Source organism: Apodemus sylvaticus, chromosome 22, assembly GCF_947179515.1.
Source record: "Apodemus sylvaticus chromosome 22, mApoSyl1.1, whole genome shotgun sequence".
Classification (NCBI taxonomy): domain Eukaryota; kingdom Metazoa; phylum Chordata; class Mammalia; order Rodentia; family Muridae; genus Apodemus; species Apodemus sylvaticus.
In genome coordinates this window covers 4,943,073-4,956,989 of record NC_067493.1, presented here as the reverse complement: position 1 = coordinate 4,956,989, position 13,917 = coordinate 4,943,073, and the positions used below count along the sequence as shown (strand labels likewise).

The window sequence follows — 13,917 nt, the reverse complement described above, 5'->3', positions numbered from 1 at the left end:
ATCAGATATAATACAAGCCCCTCAAATTCTCAGCTCATTTTTTTTTGACATTTCAAGGACAAATAATACAGATAACATCAAGGAAAAGGGTTCTAACAGCGCTGTGGATGCAGATCTCAGATGAACAGCTACGTTCTGCTATTCTATCCTTAGAATATGGTTGGTTTTGACTCTAAGGAGGCTGGTTCCAAGGATGTCCACAGCTGCGCCTGAATCCAGACCAGAAGGAGTCCATTTTAACTCGCCCTGACTGTGCTCTGTCTCGGGGCTAAGACAGGACTATAGTGAATTCATTTTTAGTGTCATTTTTATTTTATGTGCTTAGATGTGTTGCCTGCGAATATCTTTGTGCAGTTCCTGCAAGGCCGGAGGAGCATCAGATCCTTTTGGACTGCATTTACAGGAGTGGATCACCTACCAAGTTGTTCTGGGAATGAAACATATTTTCTTTTAGTTCAGTGTTCTTCACTAGCTTTCTGCCTGTCTACCTGCACTTTTATTGAAAAATTATTTGATCTTTTAATTAAAGTATATTTTGTTATGTCTTTGCTCTCTCATTGCCTTCACTTCATCTACCAAGTCAATCATTTTAAGTATGTTTTAGAAAGTATGTACAAATATAAGAATACAATATGCTGAGTGCATTTCTGTTGGTTGTGTGTATATGGTCCAGGGATGAACAATTAGATGAAGACTTGTGTTGGATAAGCAATTTGAAAGCTTTCTCTGCCTCAGGCTAATTCTCCCACTTTAGAGACACTTGCTGTGTTTCCACTTTCATGGTCAACCCATATCCCTCTGGAATAATAAAACAAATTAAACTTTTTTAGAAGTGGCCTTAGACATTATATTTTATCATTACTACATAAAAGGCACTAGTACACAGCAAAAGTTTTTTACACCTGCAAAAGTTCCTTCATGTAACTTAAGGGAATTGTGAAATGTGAAAAGGATTCCTTCATGTGTCTTTTCTCAATGCATGTTTACACGTGCAAATAAAATCGAGGGACATCATAATGTCTAAATTGATTCTTGACACTTGTCACAGTTTTTTTTAACAAAAATAATCTTGAGTGAAACAATGTAAGTGTGTTGCTTCAGTTCTGGCCAACTTCTTTGTAGTCACAGATTACATTTGGTATTCTTGATTGTTTTCAAAGACTATTGTAATATGTAAGGACTTTCTTAGATTAATTGCATATCAAAGAGTTTCCTCTTGTACATGGATATCACAAAGTGCAAAATATTAACCCATCATCTATGTTTATAGGGTTTATCTGAATTATGACTTTTTCTTATGACTTTTTCATAGTCTTTTTCTAAGACTACTGTTGCATATTTTAACACATTGCTTAAGCACAGTGTTTCTCTCCAGGATGTGTTCATTTTTATATTTATAGATAAATGTGTTGTGAAAATTTCTTATCACACTTATTGCATTTGTAAGGTGTGTTCTGTTGTACATTTGATATGATGACTTACATATATATGTATGTGTATATATGACTTACGTATATATGTATGATTATAATATATAAATGTTGGGAACAAGCAAAAAGAAATTTGTCCTAAGGACTGCCTTTTTGTTAACAACATTCATTGAAACGTAAGTTCAAACTAAATTTAAGTGCCAGGTTATAGGTGACTTTATTACTTAACAATATCTAGGAAGCTTTCATTATTCATGTTCTGTTCCCCAAAACCTAACAACTATTCATAACTATAATTTTCATTACTCCTGTTTTATTCCTCAAAATATAATGCCTGTCCCTTTCCACAAAAGAACATATGGCTATGATAGGCAAGAACAGAACATCTATATTCTGTATCAGCTGAAATACATTAAGAATAGAAAATGTAGTGATTGAGGGGAAAATGTAGATATAACTTGTCACTGGTATTTATGGATTTCAAGAATCGAAGCTATATAACTTTCAGACTCTGTGTGGATAGGAGTAGAATATTTCAGATAAGCATGGGAGTGTATTTTTCTCGCCCAGATTTATCAATACTGACTTGATTACAATAATTTAATATCATTTCCATTCTTCTGATGGTTGAGTTGTGATGGACTTCAGGGGACACACAACATAAATGCTATACTACATTGCTGTATTCCCTATATTTTCTCTCCAGCATGCATGATTTCATAATGATAAAGACTACAGATTTTTGCAAAGCCTTCACCATACCAATTATATTCAAAAGGATTATCTGCAGTACTAATTCTTACATGATGAAGATTGCAGAATCGTGCAGAAGCTTCAACAATCAAAATTCACTCACTTTGTTCTAAATTAAATTTTAATTACTCATAACAGATGAAATGATCAATGCAAACTTTATAAAAGCAAGCATTTAATTGGGGCCGTCTTTCAGTTTCAGAAGTTTAGAACATTTTCCTCATAGGAGGAAACATGGTACGCATACAGGCAAACATAATGCTGGAGAAGCATATAAGAGTTTTGCATCTTGATCCAAAGAAAGTTAGGAAGAGACATCTTCCACGGTGGTAAAAGGAGGGTTTCTTCAGCACTGGGAGGATTCCCAAAGCCCACCCCAACACTGTTAAACTTTCTGCAAAAAAACCCACATCTGCTATTAGTGCCACTCCCTCTCCCACATAAATCATAACTACCACATTCCACTGCCTGGCTCCATATGATTGTTCAAACACAAGAGTGTATGGCATCCATACTTAAAAAAAGCATATTGCAAAATCCCTGATCTCCAAGATCAAAAGGCACCATCATCTATCAAAATCTCAAATATGTTAAAAGTCCAAAGGTCAAAGACTCTTCTGTGATTAATCTTATCATGCAAGAGCAATCCACTATATTTTTGGAAACAATAAAGCACACCATATACCTTGAAATTCACAGGATATACTTTATTATTCATAAAGGTAATCATGAGGAAAATACTGGACCGAAGGAAGACCAAAACCAACAGAACAATCACCAAACTCTGCATCTCCATGTCTGATGTCAAAGTGTTCTTCAGGTCTCCAACTCCTTTCTGCTTTGTTCACTGAAGCACAATTTGTTCTCTTTGACTGGTTTGATTCAATTCCTGAGCAGGTATCGTATAGTTCTAACATCTCAACAACTTGGGGTCTCTAAGATAACTTCAATTTCACGGGTTCTTGTTTCAATGTCCGGGATCCACACATGATCTTCTCAGCTCCTCCAAAGAGATTGGGTCACTTTTCCAGCTCTGCCCTCTGTATCACTTTAAGCACTGGTTGACTGCATTCTCCTGCTCCTGTTGTTCTTGCTGTTCATCCCATGGTATTTCCATCTTCAAGATGCTGGGTTCTTCTGCTAGAACAAGTCTTGACCCCATAGCGTCCCTTATGCTTGCTCAATGGTGCCAAGCCTCAGCTGTTCTGCATGACAAGTTCATGAACTCGAAGGCAGTACCACCTGGGTTATTCTTACACATGACCAAGCCCAGCTGCACCATTAGGTCCAATCTTGGTGAGCTCTAGAACACACCTTTTTGGTCACTCAGAAAATACCAGTCAGTTTTCACCAAAGTGATGCTGATTTCTTCTTCATCACCTCTAATTACTAGCCAGCCAGCATCAGTTGTCTCAGTATTATTACCATTTTAGACCGAGCTTCTGAGTTCTGCTGCTTACTGGGGCTGGATCATGGCTCCTTCTATTCCCTTACCAGCATCTTTCAATATTTCAAATATATCACTGCCTAATCTTGGCTTACCTGGAACTTGCTTAGAGATGTACCTTGATCTCAAAGATCTGCATGACTCTGTCTCGTGAATGGTGGGTTAAAAAGCATGTAACACCTTGCCTGGAACTAAGCCTTTCTGCTTATATTTTAAATTCAGAACCCAGAATCCAAATCCAATTTGACACATAATTGTATCTTCATGTGTCTATATCAAAACAGTATCCAGGTAATAATAATTCCTTACATGATACAGTTCTCTTTCATACAACTGCAAACCCATATGTTTAGCTGAATGTAATCTTGTTCTAATGTAACCATTCCTTTAATGCCATTGAATATCCTTGATCAGATGATTAAACTTCATTCAACTTCCTGATAAAGCCTCGTATTTTGAACCTTTCTTTTTTTATTGTTCCTTTCTTAGTTCCTATGTTTGTTAAAAATTTTCGTGCCAAATTCTATGCAGTGTTTTTCGTGACTTACTTTGTCAATACAATTAATGTAAACATCTTTACCTTAACCTCAAGGAAACTCTTCAGATGAGGGCAGCAAACTTCTTTTCAAAAGCATAAAAAAAAATCTCCAGAATGGAAATAATCCCAAGCACCCATGTCTATCATATCCTACTATGATACCCTCCTAACTCCCACTTAATTCATGATCATATTCATTATGTTTCTCTCCAGCACACATAATTTGGGGACTTATCCCTAGTGAAAACACTTTACCACATTGATTACATTAATAAGTTTTCTGTCCGGTGTGTGTTCTTTTATGATACTGGAGATAACTGGGTCTTGTAAAGGCTTTACCACATTGTTTACATTCATAAGGTTTCTCTCCAGTATGTGTTCTTTTATGATATTGGAGAGTACTGCGCTGTGCAAAGGCTTTACCACATTGATTACATTTATAAGGTTTCTCTCCAGTATGTGTTCTTTTATGATACTGGAGATGACTGGGTCTTGCAAAGGCTTTACTACATTGATTACATTCATATGGTTTCTCTCCAGTATGTGTTCTTTTATGATTTTGGAGATGACTGTGACGTACAAAGGCTTTACCACATTGATAACATTCATAACGTTTCTCTCCAGTATGTGTTTTTTTATGTCTTTGGAGATTACTCTGACATGCAAATGCTTTACCACATTGATTACATTCACAAGGTTTCTCTCCAGTATGTGTTCTTTTATGATACTGGAGATAACTGGGTCTTGCAAAGGCTTTACCACATTGATTACATTCACAAGGTTTCTCTCCAGTATGTGTTCTTTTATGATACTGGAGATAACTGGGTCTTGCAAAGGCTTTACCACATTGATTACATTCATACGGCTTCTCTCCAGTATGTGTTCTTTTATGATATTGGAGATGACTGGATCTAGCAAAGACTTTACATTCATATAGTTTCTCTCCACTATGACTTCTTAAAGGCCTGCAACAATAATTAGCACATGTGAAACCTTTACTGTATTAATTACTCTTATGAATCATGTAATCAGTTTGACTTTTTTTACAATTTGGTATATGGTAGAAAAGCATCAGATCCTAAGGTTTTACCCTTTGCATGTTTGTGGTGTTCTCCCTCATCATGAGTTGTTCAAGTCACTTGTGATCGTTATTACATGGCTCATATTTATAACATCCTTTTTATATAAGGGATTTTTATATAATATATTTCAGCTCTCTGAAGAAAGTTTGAACAACTCTCATCTTTGCAACAATAATTACATTCATAATTTTCCCTATAGAGTGAATTACAACACATTTTACTGTGAACCAGAATACACAGAAAAATTTCCAAATTCCTAGTACCTATAAAGATTTTCTACACTATGAGTTTGGGGATATTCCCCGTAAAACTATAAAACCACTTAGTTGCAAATGTAGATCATATTCCTAATGTCTAGCAAAGGCAGAATGCTACATAACTTCTCATTGTTCTAGAAAAAAATTTGTTGCTTCCTTCAATATCCCTATAATCTTACTATGGAGTATATGCTTATTAGGATGTTTTGGATATAAATTTTTCTCTATTCAATATACAATTTCTAAGTACTATGAGACTATACATATTGACAGGTGCATAGCACATTTCTAAAGAAGCTACATATCAAATGGATACACTAACCAGATATCAGATCTTAAGGTATATGGTTTTGTCAGAATATTATAATTAGAGCTTCTCTTAAAGGACTGTTATTTTACACTCTTGCTTTTCAATGGAGATTTCAGAACATATGGACACTTCCTCAGAGGCAAATTTGTATCAGCTTACACATAAAAATTACCTTTCATGTCTTCTACTAATTTGACAATTTTCTTCAAGATGACGGTCTCCCCAATAATACCCTAAAACACAGTACCAGAAAATCAATGATATACTATTGGAAATTAGGCAAAATTCAAGGTACTGTGAATTATCACTGCATTATGAATGTTACAATTAAAATTCAGTAAAACTGAATTATTCTGCTCTATCTTCATTATTCACAATTAAAATAATAGAAGATCATCAATAACCAAGAAACATTTCTTTCCTTTAGAAAAAAAAATAACAGTCTTACCTATAGCTTCGAAGTTTAGGTAGGTTTCCAATATCACATCTTTGTAGAGATTTTTCTGGGAAGGATCCAGCAAATTCCACTCTTCCTCAGTGAAGTTCACATGTACATCATCAAAAGTCACGGCATCCTAAATATCCCATACATGTGTATAACACAAAGGATCATATTAACATCACTGTAAAGGAAATATATGCTTCCTCAATAACATATACATATAATTTTGGCACATGTTGCACTTATATTCTGACTCAGAATTTATAATCACTGTGTCATTTTAGAGGGATCTTGATTTATAAGATTTAGGTGTGTCAGTTTTGAACATGTTGAATAGGATACAGCCTTGCCAGAGAAATGCCAATTGAGAGGTTGATGCAGGGTAAACAGATCCACAATACTGAGCACACATCTGAAAAATTGTATGAACGATTACTAAGTACAAAACTCATTGGCAAGCTGGGTGTATTTGCTCATGCCTTTAATAACAGAGTTATAGGCAGGTATATGTCATTTAGCTTGACGGCAGCATGGCCTATGTAATGTGTTCTAGGAGACCAAAAGCTATATATTAAGAACATCAACACTCTACCAAAATCAACCAAGGAAACAAAAATGATAGAGAACTCACAATTCTTTACTAAAAGTTCCTACAATGAATCATGCATTCATTTCAGAACTGTGTTAATGTTGCAGAAACATGAAGTGCAATAGTTTAAACTATAACATTAATAAAATTTTACTAAAAGACAATGCATGATTAAATAGTTACAAATGAACAGATGAAAATAATAATAATATAAATGTTGATTATAAATAAGCAATGTAGGTTTGGAGAGAGAATTCATCAGTTGCGAGCTCTTGCTTGTCTTCCACATAATGGTGGTCAATATCTCACAAACACACAGGACCAACAACTACTCATTACTTCAAAACAAAGAGTTCTGAGGCCATCTTCTGACAATAGTAAAGGTGAGAAACATGATATTCTTATTCATGCACACATGCAAAAGTGTCGTATTAATACAAACATTTCAGAACAAAGAGAAGACTGAGGCAGAATGGCATAGACCAGGCCCACAATGACCCTGAAATTTCAGATAATATTGACATCATGAACATATGCAATCCTTAGAAATAGAAAAGAACCTATATATTTGGCTATATGTCAAAACTAAAGATATGGATATAAAACAGCTTATCCTCTGAGACATCTTCCCAGGCCTGACCCTGCCTTCTTAATGTATATTATAAAAGGAAAATATAGTATGGACACAGGTGCATAGACACCACCCATGCTTCTACAAGAAAGCAACTAGTCCAGATGTTTCGAACAGAATGACAATCAGCCATGATACTGAAGTTATTCATAGGTCATGGCCTCAACTTGCAAGTAAGAAGCACCAGTAGGAATCTCACAGGAAGTCACATCTGGTTGACGCTTCCAATCCAACCCCACAGTGGACCTACCACCTCAGCACCCACTGCTCAGCTGCATGTTCCTCCCCATTGGTCAGTGTCCCATGCTCAGGTAGCTCTCTCATCCAGCCCAGGCCCACTGGCTTATGAATATTGTCACCCTCAGTGGAAGACCCTTCCCACTTCAATCATCCACACTATCTCACCCAGACATAGCAACCAGCCATTCTGATGAGGGCACACCCTCAACTGAGGCTCCTTAAGATGACTGTAGCTCTGAAATAATGAAATGCTGGTAGATTTACCTGTCTCTTGAGTATGTCTCTTTGTGGATTGAGAAGAGCATCTCTTACTGCGCACCTCCTCTCCTAGCTTTCAACATTAACCAGCAATCTCTCTTGAACATAACAAAAATGTCAGTAAAAGAAGCCACACTCAGCCAACACAATGAAAACCTAGACAGAAAACTGTAACACAGGAATAAACATCCTCACAAACAAGACAAACTGAGAAACCTTACCTAGACCAATAATCACTACAAATGATGCTGCCCAGACACCTGCATGGAAAGATAAGCAATACCAGGCAGGGATATAAGTCACCATCCTCAGGGTCTCACTTCTCTCCTTTCCCTCAAACAACCTCTTTCACATCTGACTCTTACATGTTTCAGTTGCGTTTAGTTTCTCAGGACAAGATAGAGAGGGAGAAGGAAGAAGAACAAGAAGAAGACGAAGAAGAAGAAGGAGGAGGAGGAGGAGGAGGAGGAGGAGGAGGAGGAGGAGGAGGAGGAGGAGGAGGAGGAGGAGGAAGATGAAAAAGATCAATCAGCATAAAGGTCTCAAAAATATTTCAAATGAAATAATGAATGGAAAATTTTTCTAAAGCAAAAAAGGTGCCCGTTAATGTACAAGAAACATCAAAAATACCAAACAATGGGAAAAAAGTCCCTTTGCTGCGAATAATCACAACACTAAACATATTAAATAAATATAAAAAAAGCTACAGCCAAAAAAAACAAAGTAAACAATAAAATGAGTAATGTATGAAATCAGAACTATTAGATTCATATCTGTCTTCTATTTTTAAGGCATTAATTCATTACTTATACAATGTTCTCCCTGCATGTATTCCTGCAGGCCAGAAGAGGGCACCAGACCCCATTCCATATAGTTACGAGCCACCATGTGGTTGCTAAGAATTAAACTAATGGCCTGTGTAAGAACAACCAGAGCTGTTAACCTTTGAGCCATCTCTCCAGCCCTAACCTTGCCTTCTTAATGTATATTATAAAAGACAAAAAGGTTTGGACCCAGGTGATGCATAGTCATGGAAACCACACATTCTTCTACAAAAAAGCAACTGGTCCCAATGTTTTGGACAGAATTACAATCAGCCATGATACTGAAATTATTCAGAGATCATGGCCTGAAATATGAAGTAAGTAGCACCACTAGAAACCTCACAGAAAGTCACATCTGGCTGATGCTTCTGATCCAACCCCATAGAGGACCCACCACCCCAGTGCATACAGCTCAGCTGCATGTTCCTTCCCATTGTGGGCAGATATCCTGTACTCACCATGTCTTGATTTCAGCACTTCCCTGAGGTCCCCTCACAGCACACAACAGCAGAGCTCAGAGCAGGACACAGAGAAGCATTCAAGCTGCACAGCCACAGGGAACACCTCAGAAGGAGAAGATGAGGGCGAGAGTGAAGATCAATCAGCATAAATGTCTAGAAAATATTTCCAATAAAATCCTAAATGAAAATTTCATAAACTAAAGAAGGTTCCTGTGTAAGAATAGCCAGAGTTATTATAAATATATAGCCAGAGTTAATGTAAAAGCATCCAAAATACCAAACAGATTGGGGAAAACACTAAACATCGAAAGTAAAGTAATATAAAGAAATAAAAAAAAAAAAAAAAAACTACTACAGAAATAATTAATAAAACTAAGGGAAAAAAAAAAAAAAAAAAACAAGTTACCCTGGGACCTAGCCCTGCCCAACCTACAGCCCTTCACCCCAGCCAGCTCCAACCTGATTATTTATGTTCCTTGGGATAGCGCAAGCCCAGACCTCTGTAAACTCTACCAGGTTTTGGTCATTTCACAGCCCGGCCTGTGTCATTAAAGAACAGGTTTCAGTTTATTGGCCTGAGAATTCCCTACCTGTGTCACGAGCTCACAGCCAGAAGCCAGGGCCGGGCACAGCCCAATGATCCAGGGCAGCCAGGCTTGGCTTCCATTCCCACAGGAGGGTCATGCTAGGAGGCCACTGTGCCCGCCTGGAGCATAGAGAGGGTTTGCACTCTGTCCGCCTGCAAACTTTCCAGAGCAGAGCGGAAAGCCCGTGCCTTGACAGTCCACTGTCCCCGCCTGGAGGAGCACAGAGAGGGTTTGCACTCTGACCCACTGCAAACTTTCCAGAGCCGAGCGGGAAGCCCGCGCGTTGCCCGGCCATTGTCCCTGCCCAGAGGAGCACAGAGAGGGTTTGCACTTGGCCCCGCTGCAAACTTTCCAGAGCGGGAAGCCCGCGCCTTGCCCAGCCACTGTCCCTGCCTGGAGCACAGAAAGAGTCTGCACTTGGCCCCGCTGCAAACTTTCCAGAGCCGGAAGCCCGCGCCTTGCCCGTCCACTGTCCCTGCCCAGAGGAGCACAGAGAGGGTTTGCACTCTGCCCCACTGTAAACTTTACAGAGCGGGAAGCCCGCGTCTTGCCCGGCCTCTCCAAACTTACAGACTGCTTCTGTGCAGACGACAGGAGGATAGCGGGGAGTGACTTGAGAGCTCACAGACACCCACAGCACAGAGCACTGTCTTCATCCGGATGCGCATGGGAATGCGGTCCCTTTCCACAATTCCAGGCCCGGCTGCTCAGAGCCCGGGAACTTCAGCAATCGCAGCAGCTGTAAATGCGTGCGCTCACTTCCTTCCAGCCTCTCCCAGACCTCTGACCAATGAGCACATTCAAATTCATAGCCCACTTTCATTCATAAAAATTAAAGACAGGAAATGACGACATTCCAGGAGGCTGGATGCAGGGCGGGCACTGCAGTGATGTCAGGGGTGGGGCCAGCGGTTGCCGGGTGACAGATAGGGACGCCAACATGGCGCCCACCAGGGGCTGAGGTGCAAGGTCACGGGGCGGGGTCGGGGCTCAGGGAATGTCAGGCGTGGCCAGCGTTTGCTGGGTGTCAGTCAGGGAATCCAACAAGGCTCCTGCCCAGGGCTGAGATAGATGAGCAAGGGGCAGGGATGGCATGATGTCAGGTGCAGGGCCAGCAGTCTCTGAGTGACTGACAGTGATGCCAATGTGACATTTTCACTGAATTTGAAGAAATAGATAAATATGTGTGTTAAATTTGAAGAATTTGATGTAAAATAATACACATGAAAGTGTACACATAGAAAATACATCAAAACTGATTGACAAACCATGTAAAAAATTCTAATCAAATTGATGGCTTTCATGGAAAAATACTTCTTATAAAATTGAAGAAATATACAGAAAAGTTATTTAAAATTAAGATTTGGCATTGAAAATAAATACACATAAAAAGTTGACAAAGAAAACTAAATGTGTAGGCAAACTCAATTTTAGGAAAAAATTGAAAAATAATGTTAAAATTGAAGAATATGTTGGAAAATAATAATGGTAAAAGATAAATCATCTTTACTAAATCAAGCACTTACAGACATTGTCTTATTAAATTAAAGATTTTCATGGAAAATATTTCTGATAAAATTGAAGCAGTGCATAGAAAAGTAGTGTTAAATTGAAGATTTTTCATGGGAAATTATTCACATAGTATTGTGTACATAAAAACATCTCTAAATAATTGAAAAATTAAATAGAAATATTTTCTGTTAAAATTAAAGTTTCTCTTAACTAATATTCAAGTAATATTGAAGAAATATATATAGATATGTGTTAAAATTGAAGATTTAGTTGGAAAATAATAATAGTAAAATAGTAAGCATAGAAAATATACCTAGAACATTGTCCAAGAACCTAGAAACAATTTTAATAAAATTGAAGATTTTGATGGAAAATATTTCTAATACAATTGAATTAATATACAGGAAATACAGTATAATTTAAGATATCAGAAAAGATAATACAGATAAAATATTAGACATATAAAATATTTCTAAACTAATTGAAAAAGGTAGAAGAAACATTTACTGAAAATATTTGTGAAAAATTAAGTAGAACTTGAAACAGTGAAGGTTTTAATTGAAAAATAATACAGATAAATGGTAGACATTGAAGGGAACTAGGATTTCTCAGAATCCATAGTTGAGGCAGCAGGCAGACTTAGAGCCCGGTCACACTAGACAAGCTTGAAGCAAGGTTGTGATTGAGTCATTCCACAAACAGACAGGCCATAAAAGATAAGGGACGTGCCTGGGAAAACTCCTATGGGTCATACACCATCTGGACTGGAGTCTCCTGTCTCCTGTCTCTTGGATGCAGTTTACTAATGTCGAAGTGACCTCCTGCTAACAAAATAAATCACTCCCTTACATTGCTGATGGCCCAAGCTGTATGTATGCCAAAAAGCCCCGTCCCTGCGCCAGAATCCCCCATCAATGTTTGGATCAGCAAATCATGTGTGACGACGCCAAAACCCCTTGACTTTTCCTATATAAACCCCTAACTTTTCAGCCTCAGGGTCGACTCCACTATCTCCTGTGTGAGATACATTTTGGCCCGGAGCTCTGATAATAAACTGCCTCGTGTGTTTCCATCAAGTTGGTCTCTCATGTTTCCTTGGGTGTACACTACCCCGAGAACGGAGTGGGGGACTCCCCAAAAAAGAGGTCCTACATTTGGTGGCCCGTACTGGGATATAGGTGGCACACAGGAACCGCGAAGACCCCCTTGGAGGTATGCTTGTGTGTGTGTGTGTGTGTGTGTGTGTGTGTGTGTGTGCTGGCAATGTTTTTGTTCTAAATGTCCTGAGTGTCTGAGTGCGGCACCTCTGTGTATGTGTTTTGGCAGAATTCCACTCCACAGTTTGTTTGCAGCTGCCGCTGCGGGCCTTAAGGACCCAGCTGCTGCAGAGGGAGACGTCCTAGAGTCCCGGAGGCTGCAACCTTGGAGGACTCTCCAAGGGTGAGGGACAGTCAGGGGGACCTGACTGTGGTTTTCAGGAATGAAGGGGACAGAGTGCTTCTTCTACCAAGAAGGGAGTGGAAGCAGAATCCCACCCCGTCAGAAGTTGCATTTGGCTGTTTAAGTCCAGACACTGATGAGTGTGCTTGGACGTGCTAGTGTTTATTGTTTGTGTTTTGTTCTTGTACATTTTGTTTTTTTGATTTTGTCATGAGGCAGACTGTGACAATCCCTTTTTCTTTGACTAAGGACCATTGGATGGAAATTAGGGCAAGAGGACAGAATTTATCAGTAGAAATTAAAAAAAAAAAAAAACAGTGGCAGAAATTTTGTGCCTCATAATGGCCTGCTTTTTGGATAGGATGGCTGCACATAGGACATTTTGGTTTGCCTACCATTAGGGCCAAGGCCGTTGTTTTTCACGAAGGACCGGGATCACATCCAGACCAACAGCCGTACATCACGGTATGGGAGGACTTGGCGCGATCCCCACCTCAGTGGGCCCAACCATTCCTCCCACCCCGTCATTCCGGCTCCAGGATCCTGGCTACCAGAAGAGATGCTGCAGATAAGAAAATGAAACAGAAGCCTAAGGAGGGGGGCAAGCGCAGCACTCCACTAGCACCTGTTCCTAAGATCTACCCTGAAATAGAAGAACCCCCTGAGTGGCCTGCTCCCCCACCCGCACTTTACCTTGCAGCCCCACTACCAGAACCCCAAACCTCAGCTCCACTGGCCCCCCCTTCTAGCTCCAGTCCCTGGGGCCAGAGGAAGGGGTCCCGCTGCAGAGACCAGGAGTCGATGGGGAGCCACCTCCAAAGGACTGGCCGACTCCACTGTAGTGTCCCTGGGTGTGGCGCTTCCCCTTAGGGTTGTTGGGCCACCTCCAAATCCAGATGACCAGGATGGTTGACAACTTTTACAGTACTGGCCTTTCTCTTCCTGTGATTTTTATAACTGGAAAGTTAATCCCCCTCCCTTTTCAGAAAACCCTGCAGGGCTTACAGGTCTAATAGAGTCCCTGATGTTTTCGCATCAGCCTACCTGGGATGACTGCCAACAACTTTTACAAACCTTGTTCACCACCGAGGAGAAAGAAAGAATTCTCCTCGAAGC

At 39.5% G+C, this 13,917-nt stretch overlaps 1 protein-coding gene across 1 annotated transcript in view; it reads right to left on the bottom strand.

The window, feature by feature from the left end:
* Positions 1–13,917, bottom strand: part of LOC127673221 (zinc finger protein 208-like) — a gene marked incomplete at its 5' end in the record, with an annotated part of 81,442 nt that overhangs the window by 24,559 nt on the left and 42,966 nt on the right. Inside the window, one exon of the mRNA XM_052168821.1 lies at positions 4,440–5,079. Coding sequence (XP_052024781.1) covers positions 4,440–5,079 — 640 coding nt within the window. The remainder of the gene's footprint in view (positions 1–4,439; positions 5,080–13,917) is intronic.